Below are 13,639 nucleotides of genomic sequence, written 5' to 3'. Positions count from 1 at the left end.
GAGGAGCCCTTTACTAGGAGGAAACAGGTGTTCACTACTTCTTAGTTTTCAATTGCTGTCTAAATAAGATCAGTTCCTGATGTAAACTATAAGTTTTAAATAAACTGGTACACCTATGAATTATCGCTAAAACGTTTAATACGATGTATATAGAAATAATTACCGCTAGTGTATAAATTATTGTACATTAGCAGTGATCGCATCGGTACCAACAGTGGATCTCACAAATACATTTGTTTATTTTCTTCGCTTACAACTTAAAAATGAGTCGCATTTTGAGTCAATTGTTAGACTAAAAAAGTCGAAATGATGATGAGAAGTGAAGCAAAACTTATAATCATAAACCTCATTTTAATAGTATCAGCTTTAAAAAAGTCTATCCAAAACTGAGTTAATCCTCTTATACTGACTATGATTTTAAAAAAGATTGAAATTAAACAACTCCCCCTTGAGAAATCCAGTTAGCTCAACGACACATATACTATATTACATTGAGATAAAAAAACGAAGGATTTATTCAACAGTATGGGAACATATAAAAAATAGTCAGTACGTAGTTGTGGGGATTGTTAAGTTTTATTTGAGATCACGATCAATCAACCAATGCTAGACTCGAACCCAGGACCTTCGGTCTCAGTTCATCACTTCAATTAAAACATAACGATCTCAATACCTCTATACTAGTAATCATATGTTCACTAGTAACTGGTTTCAAGAGATATTTTCTGAAGTTCTAGTGAGAAACCGTGACCAGTGGAGTCCAACCACATCAAGTGTGAGGCAGTTACCCACCGAAGACAATAGAAAATGGTCACGTATTATTACAGATTGGTTGAAGTCATACACTAACACTTTTGGATTCCGACTCAGTGGTCTAGAGGTTAAGCGTTCACGCGAGACCAAAGGTTTTAGGTTCGTGTCCTGAGTGCAGTGTCGTGTATGTGCGTTGCTGAGGAGTTCCATACTAGGACAAAACAGGATTCCAGTGCTCTCAGGTTTTCGGAAGTGCTCTAACACTGGTCGGTACATGATCTCAATGTGGAAAATATACCAGACATAAGTAAACTGTTTAAACATTAACTTGTTGGTTTGAAAGAATTCAGACCTTCTTGATTTTCAATAACGCACAAGTTTGTCTTTTTCTACGCCTCCCTCTCGTGAATTAGTCCAAAAAGTAACAGGCAGTTGAAAAATCATATTGTCTAAGTGGAACATGAGAGCTGTAATATTTTTTCCAAGTAGGAATCGACTAGGCTGTGAAAAATAGAAATGACTCCCATTATTATAAAACTTAGCCTCATATTCAGTCTCTCACAGAAATAACACTAAATACATCTCTGGCGACATATAAGCAAAGGTTTCTTATAGATAGAACCGTTTTTAGAGTCTTATACTAACTAATCAATAAGCGTGAACTCATTCCGGTTGGTAGAGGGCATAAAAATAGCTTAAACCCAATTTAATTAAAAATCTACATCATAATTTCAACCAATAGTGATCATTAGATGTAAAATAGATTGCTCAATAGTTACTTATGATTTAAAAAATATATCCAAGAAAAAAACGCATGGTCAATAAAACTATTGATAATAAACTGTCAAAGTACTGAGACGTAACGAAGTTGGGTGAAGTATTTTAAAAAACATTTCTTTATGAATGTTCAATCGATCTGTCAGGACAGTGAAACAAATGTGACAGTCAAACCGACAATTTCTTAGTGATGTTTTGTAGAAACAAGCTATCTTACTTGAAAAGAAGTTAAAATTTATGAGATATGTAAACGATGAAAAAAACCAACAGATGATGATGATGCTTTAATGAGGATTTTCATTAAGAGACGCTTTTAGGGATCACTATTCAAGCTAACTCAAATTCTTTATGAATGGTCATTGTATAAAAAAGTAAGTTTATTTTATTTATTTATTTATTTTAACATATAAACATTGGTACAAAAAGGCACCAAATACATATGCGCCACATAAATCATTCGATTTGTGTGAGGGCTGAAATACTGCCCAGGTGCCCAAACCGAAGCAAGTGGTTTTCTTAGGGGACGACACCCCGAGCCTTTGACATAAAGGTCTAACCCACAAGGCAGCGGAGTAACGTAAGGAGACGCAGTTCCACCGTAGCCGGTGATCAACAATAAGTTCATACGCCATTTGTTTCCTTAGGATCCGGAAGCTCATGTCCACCATTGGATTGAAATAAGTGTTTTCCAACTCCCCGAGGTGAATCCTCCATATCCACTATGTAAGCTTCAACAATGATCATTTCACTTTATGAAGCAAATATAATTTTGTCAAAATTACACATAATCACGTTTTTATTAAGTCTTTAAAGTCAATAATTAACCAAGAACCTGAATAAGTTAATTTAGTGAGAATCAAACTGTTTCGGGGTAGCAATTAATGCCTACTATGGTCTACCAATTATCAATCCTTCTTTGGCATGAACATAGCATTTGACCCAAAACGTCTAATCATCTTACCCAGTAGAGAGTGATAAATTTTATACTCTGAGGTACATAGACGTGTACAGGTTTATACAGGATTGTTACATAAGGTGATGATAACAACTACTAAAGACTGGGCAAAAAAGTTTGTAAATCAACGTTAAATGACGAGTCTGTTTTATGAGCTATACACAGTTTAAGTCATAAATGAAGGACCATCTAAAACACATCATTTTATTGGAGAGCTATGATCTGTAGAAGTGAGGCAGATACTTAGCGATAACATTGACTCTACATATTAAATTGGCCACTGCTTGATAATATGTACCTGCAGGTCATGAGTTTCAATTCCATGTGAGGTCGTAGATGCGCGCTACTAACACCCAAAAGACTCCTACTTCCATCTAACCTTGTTTATTTGGAACAAAATTACGTTCCTGTTCAACCCTGTTTTGATTTGGGAACTTGTCGAGTGAAGTAGCGTCCAATAATTCTAAGCAATAAGAGTAGATGGGTTGTAATAAGCGAATTCCTAACAATGGAGACGAAGATGGGATGTTAATGGTGTTAACATTTGCAAATAACATCAACTAACAACATAATCATTATGATAAAATATTCAATAACCCAGATCAGAAATCCTGCTATAATGGAGTAAAGTTGAAACAATCAACTGATATAATGTTTATCAAAAAAATCAAAATATTTTGAAAGAATATTGTTAAGAAAAAATTCACAATAGAATAGTGACAGAGAGAGGAACAAAAACAAAGAATGAACTAACTTGTAATTGGAGCTTCTAATTCAAGCATAGTTTTTTCTGATTTTAAAATGGCTGAACAATCATTAATAATTCTTAGTATTGCTTCTTCTGTCAGTCGTCCTTCAGAAATTAAATGTGGTCCAATTACATCCAGTTGAGGACGACCCTTAGAATCGAACACTGTACTTGAAGGCATTAATTTGCTCGGAGGAGAAGGTACACCTATCATACACAAAGAAATAATAATTAAACAAAAGAAAGAAACATTAATGAGAGTAAGCAAAGTTGATTATGTAAAAACTAGACGATCCACAAAAAACCATTCACATAACCGTAAATGACTTAAATACAGAAACAATAAATCTCCTGCTAACGACTAATCATTGCTCGTATAACCTGGGACCATCGAGTAAGTAATGCAGTTGTTAGGAAACGGGTATTAGGTAAGGATGGCAAATCAATTGATGACGTAGTGAAACTTCATCAGTTGAGATGGCTGGGACATGTGTTACGTGTGCTCAACACAACCACCGACTGCTTCGACGTGTGATGTTCAGTGGTATAGAAGTAGGTTGGAAGAAAACTAGGGGCGGCCAGACCAAAACATGGCACAAGTTCATGAAGTCACTGACAAGTGGACTGAGTCATATCGGTATGTGTAGACTACCTGGTTGGGGACCGCGAGATGATAGCAACCGATGGTTAGAGACCCTGAATGACATGTCTGGAAATCTTTGCAATGGCACAGGTGCATCCACTCTTTGTGTTCTCCCAAATTCTAATCTTCTGAATTCTTCATGTCCCTTTCTTTCTTCTCTTTCCAAATTTATTTCACTAGATTATACTCCTTGAATAACATCTTCAAATCCTAATCTTTCCGATTACTGCTTATACTCTTGCTACCTCTACCACTACGGGATTTGAATCGACAACTGCATCTCTGTGCTAATGTGGTATGGCAACTCGAACTGATGTACGTACGTACGAAGTTCTATGTTGTTACTGACTGACTGACTGGTGACGACTATGTATTATATACATATATATAAATATGTTGCGTAAAATGCAATAACCAATAATACAATTCTTTGTCATGGGTCGGAATTAACTATAGAACTAAAGTAAAGCACTGAACATCTATTTCACCATAGTACGAAACTTCTCAGAAAAGAGCAAACATGACGTTAACAAAGACCAGAGCCAACAAGTCCATGTTTAGTGTTGATCGCTCAACCATTATATCATCTAGTTGAAATTCAGTAGTCGAAGTTTCTGATTTGCGATACTGATGACGCTTTTAAATAACTCTTTAACTCGAAATGTTTTATAAACTCCATTAAACACGATATCATTATAAAACTTTGAAGATCACTTCCAAAAACAAAGTAAACAAAACAATTGAACACATGATTATTATTAAACTAATGATTGTTCAATTCTTTCTGGTCTTCAACGGTCATTACTACAGTAGACGTTGATTCTTTGAAATTCGATTATTCTTTTATAAATCTTTTAATCAATTTCTAAATTACATACACACATACATATGGATAGTAACAATTAAACTTAAATTGAGTTAACTGTTTGATATAAAACGTTTTCAGTATTTACTTCTCATAGAATAAGTTTACCTAACAGTACATTACATACATTGATACATAAAGCACTGGACAAGGGGGTAAAATTTCTCGTTTTCAACCAACAACAAAAAAACAACAACCTAATTTCCCAAATGTTAAAATCACTGGCTATTTAATCTAGGTTTCTGTAACAAGAGTATTTTTAAAAGCAAAAAAAGCAGGAATTCATTCTATAATGAAGACAATTTCCTTGATCTAGCTTAAAGAAATATATATATATATCGATTAAACGAAAAAATAGGACAATTCACGTGCTAATACATATAATTCGGATCTAGGCTCTAGTTAGTTGACAATTCACTGTGTATTTTCTATAATATTACATAAATATATGTATGTGTCCATAGTGGCACCTACGTTTTCTACGCCCCCACACCCTACAAAAACATATAAATATAAACAATATACCCTTTTTCATTTATCACTAAACACCATATTCTTAAGACCTGATGAATTTTTAAAAGGATCACTAACACTTTATTGAAAAAAAGAAGTTTCTAGAACGGTACAACCAAAACAATGGCATTATTATTGGGTTCTTTATATTTGTTTTAAGGAGAAAAAACAATGGATCAACAAAGATAAGCATGAATACATGCACATATAGATTATCATTATATAAATTTATATTTAATCATTTTACCCAGGGTTGATTAAGGCAGAAAATAAAACAGAGAGAAGGAAAGAATTGAACAGAAGAACTAAATATATATGTATTGGTGTTTCATGTAAAATGAAGTCGTTCGCATGCATATACATGCACTCACACACACATACACACACATAAAGAGAGAGAGAGAGAGCGAAAGACATTCTAATTGACTTTTTTCCGGAATGAAAACGACGCATTGTAAGAAAAGTCATATGTATGAGAAACAACAGAGAACAAGGTAAAATAAAAAATAGAAATGAACAAAGTTTTATTACGTAATCTCTTAACATGGAATAAAATACCTGTTCGTATTTCTACTACTACCACTGCCACTATTTTTTTTTCAGAATATAAAGGATAGTTACCATCAAGAGATATATTGAGTGAATACAAAACATAATGAAGCAGTGAGTAGCTCAGGGGTCAAGGCACTCAACTTTCAAACACTATGCATCAGGTTTGAACTCTGCTCCGCCTACTTTGATTTGAGTAATTAAATAAAATATTACTCATTAGCTATGATCATGCCTAAATTGTGTCTCAAAGACGATTGCACAAATCTATACTTGATAAATGAGCTAAAAATAAATTAGTAAATAAGAACACAACTACAATAGAATGAATATAATGTGATCGATTCAGGCTAATGAGGCATTACACATTAAGAAAAAATAATCCACAGTAAGCTTTATAATGGTATACAGATCATAATATAATTAATAGATACCATTGATTAAAAGGTCTTAAAATGAAATATTTTATTTGGTTTGTAGTACGATACAAATCTAAAAACAGAGGCTCACTACTAATCGCTGATAGTTTACACTGAATCAAGAAAGTGATTAGAGATATAAATCAGCCAGTCAGTCAGATATACGCAATGTAGAACCCGACACATATTTTCATTAAATCAAGATGTCACACTACATGCTCATAATGAGATGAAATTATCAAGAAAAATCCCAGGGTAGTAGAAGTAGTAATGTTGTTTTAGATGCTACTAGCAAGATTCATTGTAATTAGTATGCAGCGGAGTGTCATTAGGAGGTTGCTGCAGTAAATAGCCAAGGACAAGGTTCTCAGGAAACAAAGAACACGGCAAGTTCGGAATACTTTTGAGACCAGACGAGGGGCTAAAAAAGACAGTCTACAACCAGCTTGGATTGCGGAACAAATAAAAGATGGAAATGGAAGATTGAAGACTAAGTAAATGCTTCATAAACAATCTGTGTTCGCATCTAGACTTAGCTTTTTCGTAAATTACAGTGGTAGAAGTAATCGAAAAAATAAGTTATAGATAACATGATTCGAGAAGCATGAATTTGTGGGATGAGAAACGTTACGATAATTTTGAAACTGATGGACAAACAGTGAATGCATTAGAACTCAGTGTGACCAATTCTGAACCATAGTACCCAACGTCTTCAACCACTGGTTACGACAGTAGAACGAACACAAACCAGGTTGTAAGAACACACCAACAGGGTTCAACCCAAATGTTAATGACCTCATGAACAGGCACAACATCTGAGTTCATTTGCCTTTGTTTTTCTTTAAACTCACTCACATACAAGCTAATATAGCACATCGAGATAGGCAGTGGTTGGGCGTAGATAATACATGTTCCTATGATATAAAAATAAAGTTTCAACTAACTGACATAACAATAACACACCCATTGCATGATTTAAGCGATCTGATCACTATCTCGTGAGACAATGTGTGTGATACAGAGAGATCGCGACCATGTGATAAAAATGTCAAAATAATAAACTTGGATAAATGGAAGTAATAAGAATAATTTAGGCAAATGAAAGACAATGATTAGAAATAAAAACGGAAATGAACACAGAAAATAATAGTAGCATATGTAGCAGAGGTAAATTGACAAATAAATCCCTCTCTCTTAATTGGATTACTTTGAAATAAATTACCACTACCACTACTATTGATATTACTTACTTATTCGTGTAAATGATCATTTTAAGCAGAAATAAATTATTAAGTAGGCGCTTTATGAGGAGAACGGAAAGAGAGAGGCAGTGTTGAATACATATTGATTGACTGATTTCAAATGGAATATCATAAAATATGAAAATAATTTAGCTACTGCAATCCATACATTGTAATTTTACTAAAATCTATTGTATAACTAATGATATTGTGTTGTATGCTACTTATGCTGGCAGGTATAAGTAGTATGTAGCATCAACAGGAAGTGAAATGTCTGGCAGCAGAAGATTAAAATGAAGAGAATAGGAAGGAAATTGGAGCGCAATCGAAATAACAACAGAATTAGAGGAATAATGAAGTATGTAAAGGACAATACAAAGATGTGCAAATGATGTATTTAATGTATGATTTTCATATTTTACGAAGGTACTCTGTAATTTTGCATTTAACATTAAATTAGTCACCCCCACCAAGTCTTCGTTTACTGCAGTATATTAATATTTTTATGTCATTAGTCAAAAGGTATTCTATTCTATTTGTGTGTCGTTAAGAGTTAAGACAGAATTAATCAGTCTCTGTTAGCACATATATAAAACCATCTTAAATGTATGCTTCAATAGTTTGAAGAGAGTAAAAAAGCAATGACTGATGCAGAATAATATCAATTCGTTTTATTCTGTACCAATCTTAGTTTTTTTCTCTCCTCAAGATAATAAAGGGAACAATGCGTATGAAACCTTAATATGTGTTGAATGATAGCTAATAGTAAAATCTAGAACATATGTTTCACTCTATTCAGGAGATCATTAGATGAATACACTCGCATTGTATAAAAAAAACCTTATGAATCTTACAGAAAGTATCAATTCCTTCAAGATTACAGGTATATTTTACTAACGAATACCAAATAGCACGAAATCCATATCCAGGGTTTCGTGCCGACTACCTATAACCACATTATATATATATATATATATATATATATATATATATATATATATATATCACAGATTGAAATCATGAGTCAAGTGAAGCTAGACCACCATGGAAAGCCTGGAAGCACTGGACGGCCCTTTCGTCCTAGTATGGGACTCCTCAGCATTGGGCATCCACGATTCCGCACCCCGCGAGATTCGGACCCAGGACCTCGCGCCAGGCGCTTAACCAACTAGATAGTAATAAATTTGCAAATCAAATTGTTAATATAACCATTTGCACCTTTCAACTCTTTTTAACAGATAATTGATTATACAACATAATCACTAAGATAGAGATTTATGTACTTGATTTTTGAGATACTTTCATTTGAAGATTAATAATATTATCCAATTGTTCAAAAACGGAAATTAGGTAATGTATGCTTTAAATATATACCATTAATGCTTGAAAGATAATAACTACCTTAACGAACAAAAAATGCAATCTAAACAGAATTTGAGAATCAGATTAATTTTTACCATTATCAATTGATGTATATCTTTGCAAAACTAATTGGGTTTATTTTTTTCTTTTAAATTCAATATTTCTATACCTTAGTTCACATTCATATGTATATAAAAATTACAAACATAAATCGACATTATTTTGTACAATATGATCAACTATATAACCAGAATAATATAAAATAGTAGTCGAGTGAAACAAAACAACGGAACTTTTAACAAGGGAATAGATACAAACTGTTATAAATGTTTTTTAAAGTAGATGGTTCAATTAAAGAGTTGTTATTGTTACTTTGAACAACAATTGAAAAAAAAAAAACAAAGTTAGCCTGAAGAATAACCTACCTATATACACAACCATATACAAAGCCAACAGAATGAACTGATAAAACACTTATCAAACAAATACAAGGTTCACTTCTACATGAAGTAGGGCGCTGATGATGCTGTTAAGAACATAGAAGAAAGCTTTGAAACTCAGTCATCTAGTTAAGACAACATAACATCATGAAAAAGCATCTACATAAGCTGGAAATCTTCTCTATCATATTTCATAATTTTTGAGAATCCATTTCACTTATTTTTTCTTGAAATTATGTTGTTTTATACTGAGAATTATTTACTGTAAGTAAATTTGCTGGATAAGCCAGTCAATCGGATACAACGTAGAATCAGGCACATATATGCATCGGTCCATGTTGTCACACCTCATTAGCACAAGATGATCACCAAATACTGAATATGGTGAGCATTATTACTAATATAGGCGTTTACTCATAGGTTTACTAATATGAAAGTGACTGAATCCCTACAACTACTAATGGGATTGAAGACTTCTAGTAGTGCTATTTTAAAACATCACTATGACATAGGGCATCAACTTGATAGACTGAAATCTTTCAGTATCATCAATCGACAGTCAGATTCTATTCTTCTCGAATTCACCGAAACCATATCCATCAAACGACTTAAGCCGGACTTATATATTTAGAAGGAAATAGTTGGAAATATTTCCTTACCACAATGACTTTATTGTAAGTTTATGACATCATCCTTGCAATTTCCCTCTCTCTCGCGCGCGCTTATTAGAACTGCATCACTTCTTTCAAATTCGTAACTTGATTTTTTAACTGACTGATCTCAACTTATGCTATGTTTAATTGTTATTAATTTGGGCTCAACTACTTCATTATAGACAAGCCCTCTCATGGAATCCTCAAGGCCAAAGGAAAAGAGGAAGACCAAAGAACACATTACGCCGAGAAATGGAAATAGACATGAGAAACATGAACAAGAATTGGATGGAACTAGAAAAGAAGGCCCAGGACAGAGTGGGTTGGAGAATGCTGGTCAGCGGCCTATGCTCCATTGGGAGTAACAGGCGTAAGTAAAAGTAAGTAAAAAAAAAAGTAACTTCATTATAGAATCAATTAGTTATTTTTTTTATTATGTCTGATGGTTCAGAATCTTCTCTTATATATTTATTTACAACACTCTATAGGCCTTTAATCTCATTACTCAACCATAATTGACACATATCCATTGTCACTGTTATACGTATGTAAACTTTACAATAACTTTTGATTTTAAGTATTATAGATTGTAAGCAGTTGATGAAAATCTTATGAAATAAAATGAATTCATGTTATTCTGCTAAATTTTCTCTTAACTCTTGTACTCTTTGAGAAAAACACAAAATAATACAATATTAGACAATAGAACACTAGTTAACGCTTGATGATTTAACGAATGTTAGTCGTTGATTTTGTTACTAGATGAAATCTGTCGGGATAACAATTAAAAGTATCAATTATATCCCCATCACAATAGATATTACCTTGCTCGACAATATAATTATCAAATATCATGAAATTTAGATCTAGGGTTTACTGCTAACTGGTCATCTCCAACTAACCCCAAAAAGGTGTGTGTTTATTCAATAATATAAGTATAGAAAAATTTACATACACACTTATTTACAAAACAGAATATACAAAATATCTGACTTCTAGAAATTCTCAATAAAATATGAATCATTCTACCGTATACATTTTCCCCACTTTTAAAGCACAAACAAAAGAATGCCGATTATATATATTTATATATATATATATATATATATATATATATATATATCCAGTTGCTTTGTATTATTAATAGTAGTAGTATTTTTAGCTAGATGTACAGTGTAAAATCCAATCGTAACAACAATCCAGCATTACCACCAATCAATCAATTTTATACACGATCGATCAACTGTTAAAGCGTCTTTTCCTCAGAAGATGAAATACAAGCACAAAAAGAAGAGGTAGATTAGGGAGAAAAATACTTAAACTCTCATCCTGTAAAAAAAATCGAACCAGCAAACAAACAACAACTATTAAGGATATAAGACGCAAAGCAACTGTGCACTGTATGAATGTATGTATCTATGTATGTATGTAGGTGCACCCAGAGAAAACAATGTTCATCAAAACAGCATATATATATAACTAGGGAATTTTGTTGCCAGCCTGTTTACAGCTGCTCTTTCATTTATCATTATCATATGTTATTTTTTCGCTTGTTTTCCCTTAACTAACTAAATATGAATAAATCAAATTGGACGAAGAAAGAGGTATTTAGGTCATGTGTATAGCATTCTTAACGCTGAGAGAAAAAATGACATAGTAATATTATTATTATTATTAATAACAAAACGGTGACATAATTAGTTCACTTATTTATATATATATACTTCTAAAATACTCTATGCTATAAACATTTGTTAGGATAAATTATTCCCCACGGGACAAGGTAATTAGCAATGATACTATGATTATCAGTGAACAAAATAGTGTTTAAAACACCCCTACCATGTAAACAATTAAATAGTAATTTAAAGAGTCAAAGACAATATCAAGAAAAGTCAGTAAGTTTGAATATGGTTAGGAGTAGAATAAAAAAGAGGAGTTTTACTTCATTTTAGAATACGATAGCTGTGTGTTCATTTATTCTAGGTTTTGATGTTCTCATTACGAGTAGAATCCAATGACTTTTTGCTCCAAATGACAGCTCATTACCAACTGACCTACTGTATCATTAAAGTTGATAACTATGACGGTTAAGATGTAGTGATGATATTTATCATAGTGAATACCTGACATAGAAAACAATAACCTTATACTATGACATTATGTGAGTGAAACAAGGAGACTAGTACAGAGTATATAGCACTCCATCTCACTTCATTTTTGGCAGCCAAACAACATCACTACCTTCATCATGAAAAAATAAGAATAGCTCACAGCCGGGTGTACAGTTATGCTACCAGTGTTTGTTTGTAAAGATCATCAAATAGATTTTATGATTAAACTGTATTTCCAAACGAAACAAGTTAATTATCTGATTTATCTGGTGTAGTCAGTCATATATTCATTATAGGGGCTAGGCAAGAATGCGGATTAACCTAACCTGTCATGCACCATTACTACAACAACAAAATAAGTAGTACGAGTCGAAACGACAGTAGTTTCGATTATGGTAAGAAACAATTAATTTTGAACGATACAGTCCAAAAAGTATGGAGCAATATTGAAGCTCAAGATTCATAGAAAGATAAGTTAAGTCGCTGTGAATGGTTTTAAGCCACATCATCAAACGTTTCCGACTACTGGTCATGATAATCAAAAACACTTCAATCTGGTAGTCTATCTACCAGTATATCAAGAAAAACAAACCAATTCGACAGATGATGATTTCATGTATTGGTCCAACATCTTTCTTTGGTCGCCCCCAGTTTTCATTCACCATATATTCATACTCCATGGAGCACTGTGCATCAGTGTACGTGGTAGTTGTCTATAATCAGCACATCATATATATATATATATATATATATATATATATATATATATATATATATATAAACATTAACAATGATCCATTTATGTAATCAGCTTTAAATCATATACATTTACTGCAAGGAAATAATCCTCAAGCCATTCACCTGCGCAAGCTCAAAAAAGCGATGGAACAGTATTTCAGCCTGTAAATTAATGCTCTTACCACCTAATTCACCTTTGTTCTATACGTGAATGAACACAAATTTGTCACTTTATAACTAGTTTCCTCTTGACAATAGTCTTCATAAAATATGTTAGTTAATAACCACATTTCAATACCCGCAAAACTTTTTACTACAACTCATCTATCAACAAACCCACCTAACCCATTAAAAAAGGAACAGCAAATGATGATGTACAGAAAACGTCTTATTTTAACAAGCAATAACATAGCAATATAATGATCTTTAGCGTTGCTTTTGAATAACTAGACCTGCAAAGTTTTATTTAACTGTATCCTTTCGTACTGAAACTTATGAGTACGCATAATAATTATCATTTTTGTCAATTGTTTAGTTCCCCTACGCAAATAGCATATTTTCATTTCATGTACTTGCTTATCGTTGTTGAGAAAACCAAGAACTGAATTATTTGTTTGAATCTTCAACCGACTATAAATCACATAGATACATCATATAGAAACAGAAAGAGAGGAAGAAAGAAAGTTATTCAACTCGAACTGAATATTTTTCAAGATTCTCCATTCAGTCATCCGTGACATAAACTGCTTAGATGTATAGATAACATAATGAAGCAGTGGATGAGTGGTTAAGGCGTCCAACTTTCATACACTAAGTCCCAAGTTAGAACCCCGCTAAGCCCACTTCAGTTTGGGCAACCGATTAGTACC

The 13,639-nt window shown here is 32.9% G+C and overlaps 1 protein-coding gene across 2 annotated transcripts in view; it reads right to left on the bottom strand.

Annotated features, from left to right (window-relative positions):
* The window catches only part of CANA14F (Serine/threonine-protein phosphatase 2B catalytic subunit 3), a 90,902-nt gene that overhangs the window by 71,478 nt on the left and 5,785 nt on the right, over nucleotides 1–13,639 (bottom strand). For both annotated transcript variants that reach the window (XM_051216761.1, XM_051216762.1), the window contains exon 2: nucleotides 3,240–3,440. In XM_051216761.1, coding sequence (XP_051065370.1) covers nucleotides 3,240–3,440 — 201 coding nt within the window. The remainder of the gene's footprint in view (nucleotides 1–3,239; nucleotides 3,441–13,639) is intronic.

The sequence above is a fragment of the Schistosoma haematobium genome, chromosome 6, assembly GCF_000699445.3.
Source record: "Schistosoma haematobium chromosome 6, whole genome shotgun sequence".
In the NCBI taxonomy this organism is placed as follows: Eukaryota; Metazoa; Platyhelminthes; class Trematoda; order Strigeidida; family Schistosomatidae; genus Schistosoma; species Schistosoma haematobium.
Note: the sequence above shows the minus strand (reverse complement) of the source record. Positions and strands in the feature narration are given on the sequence as shown.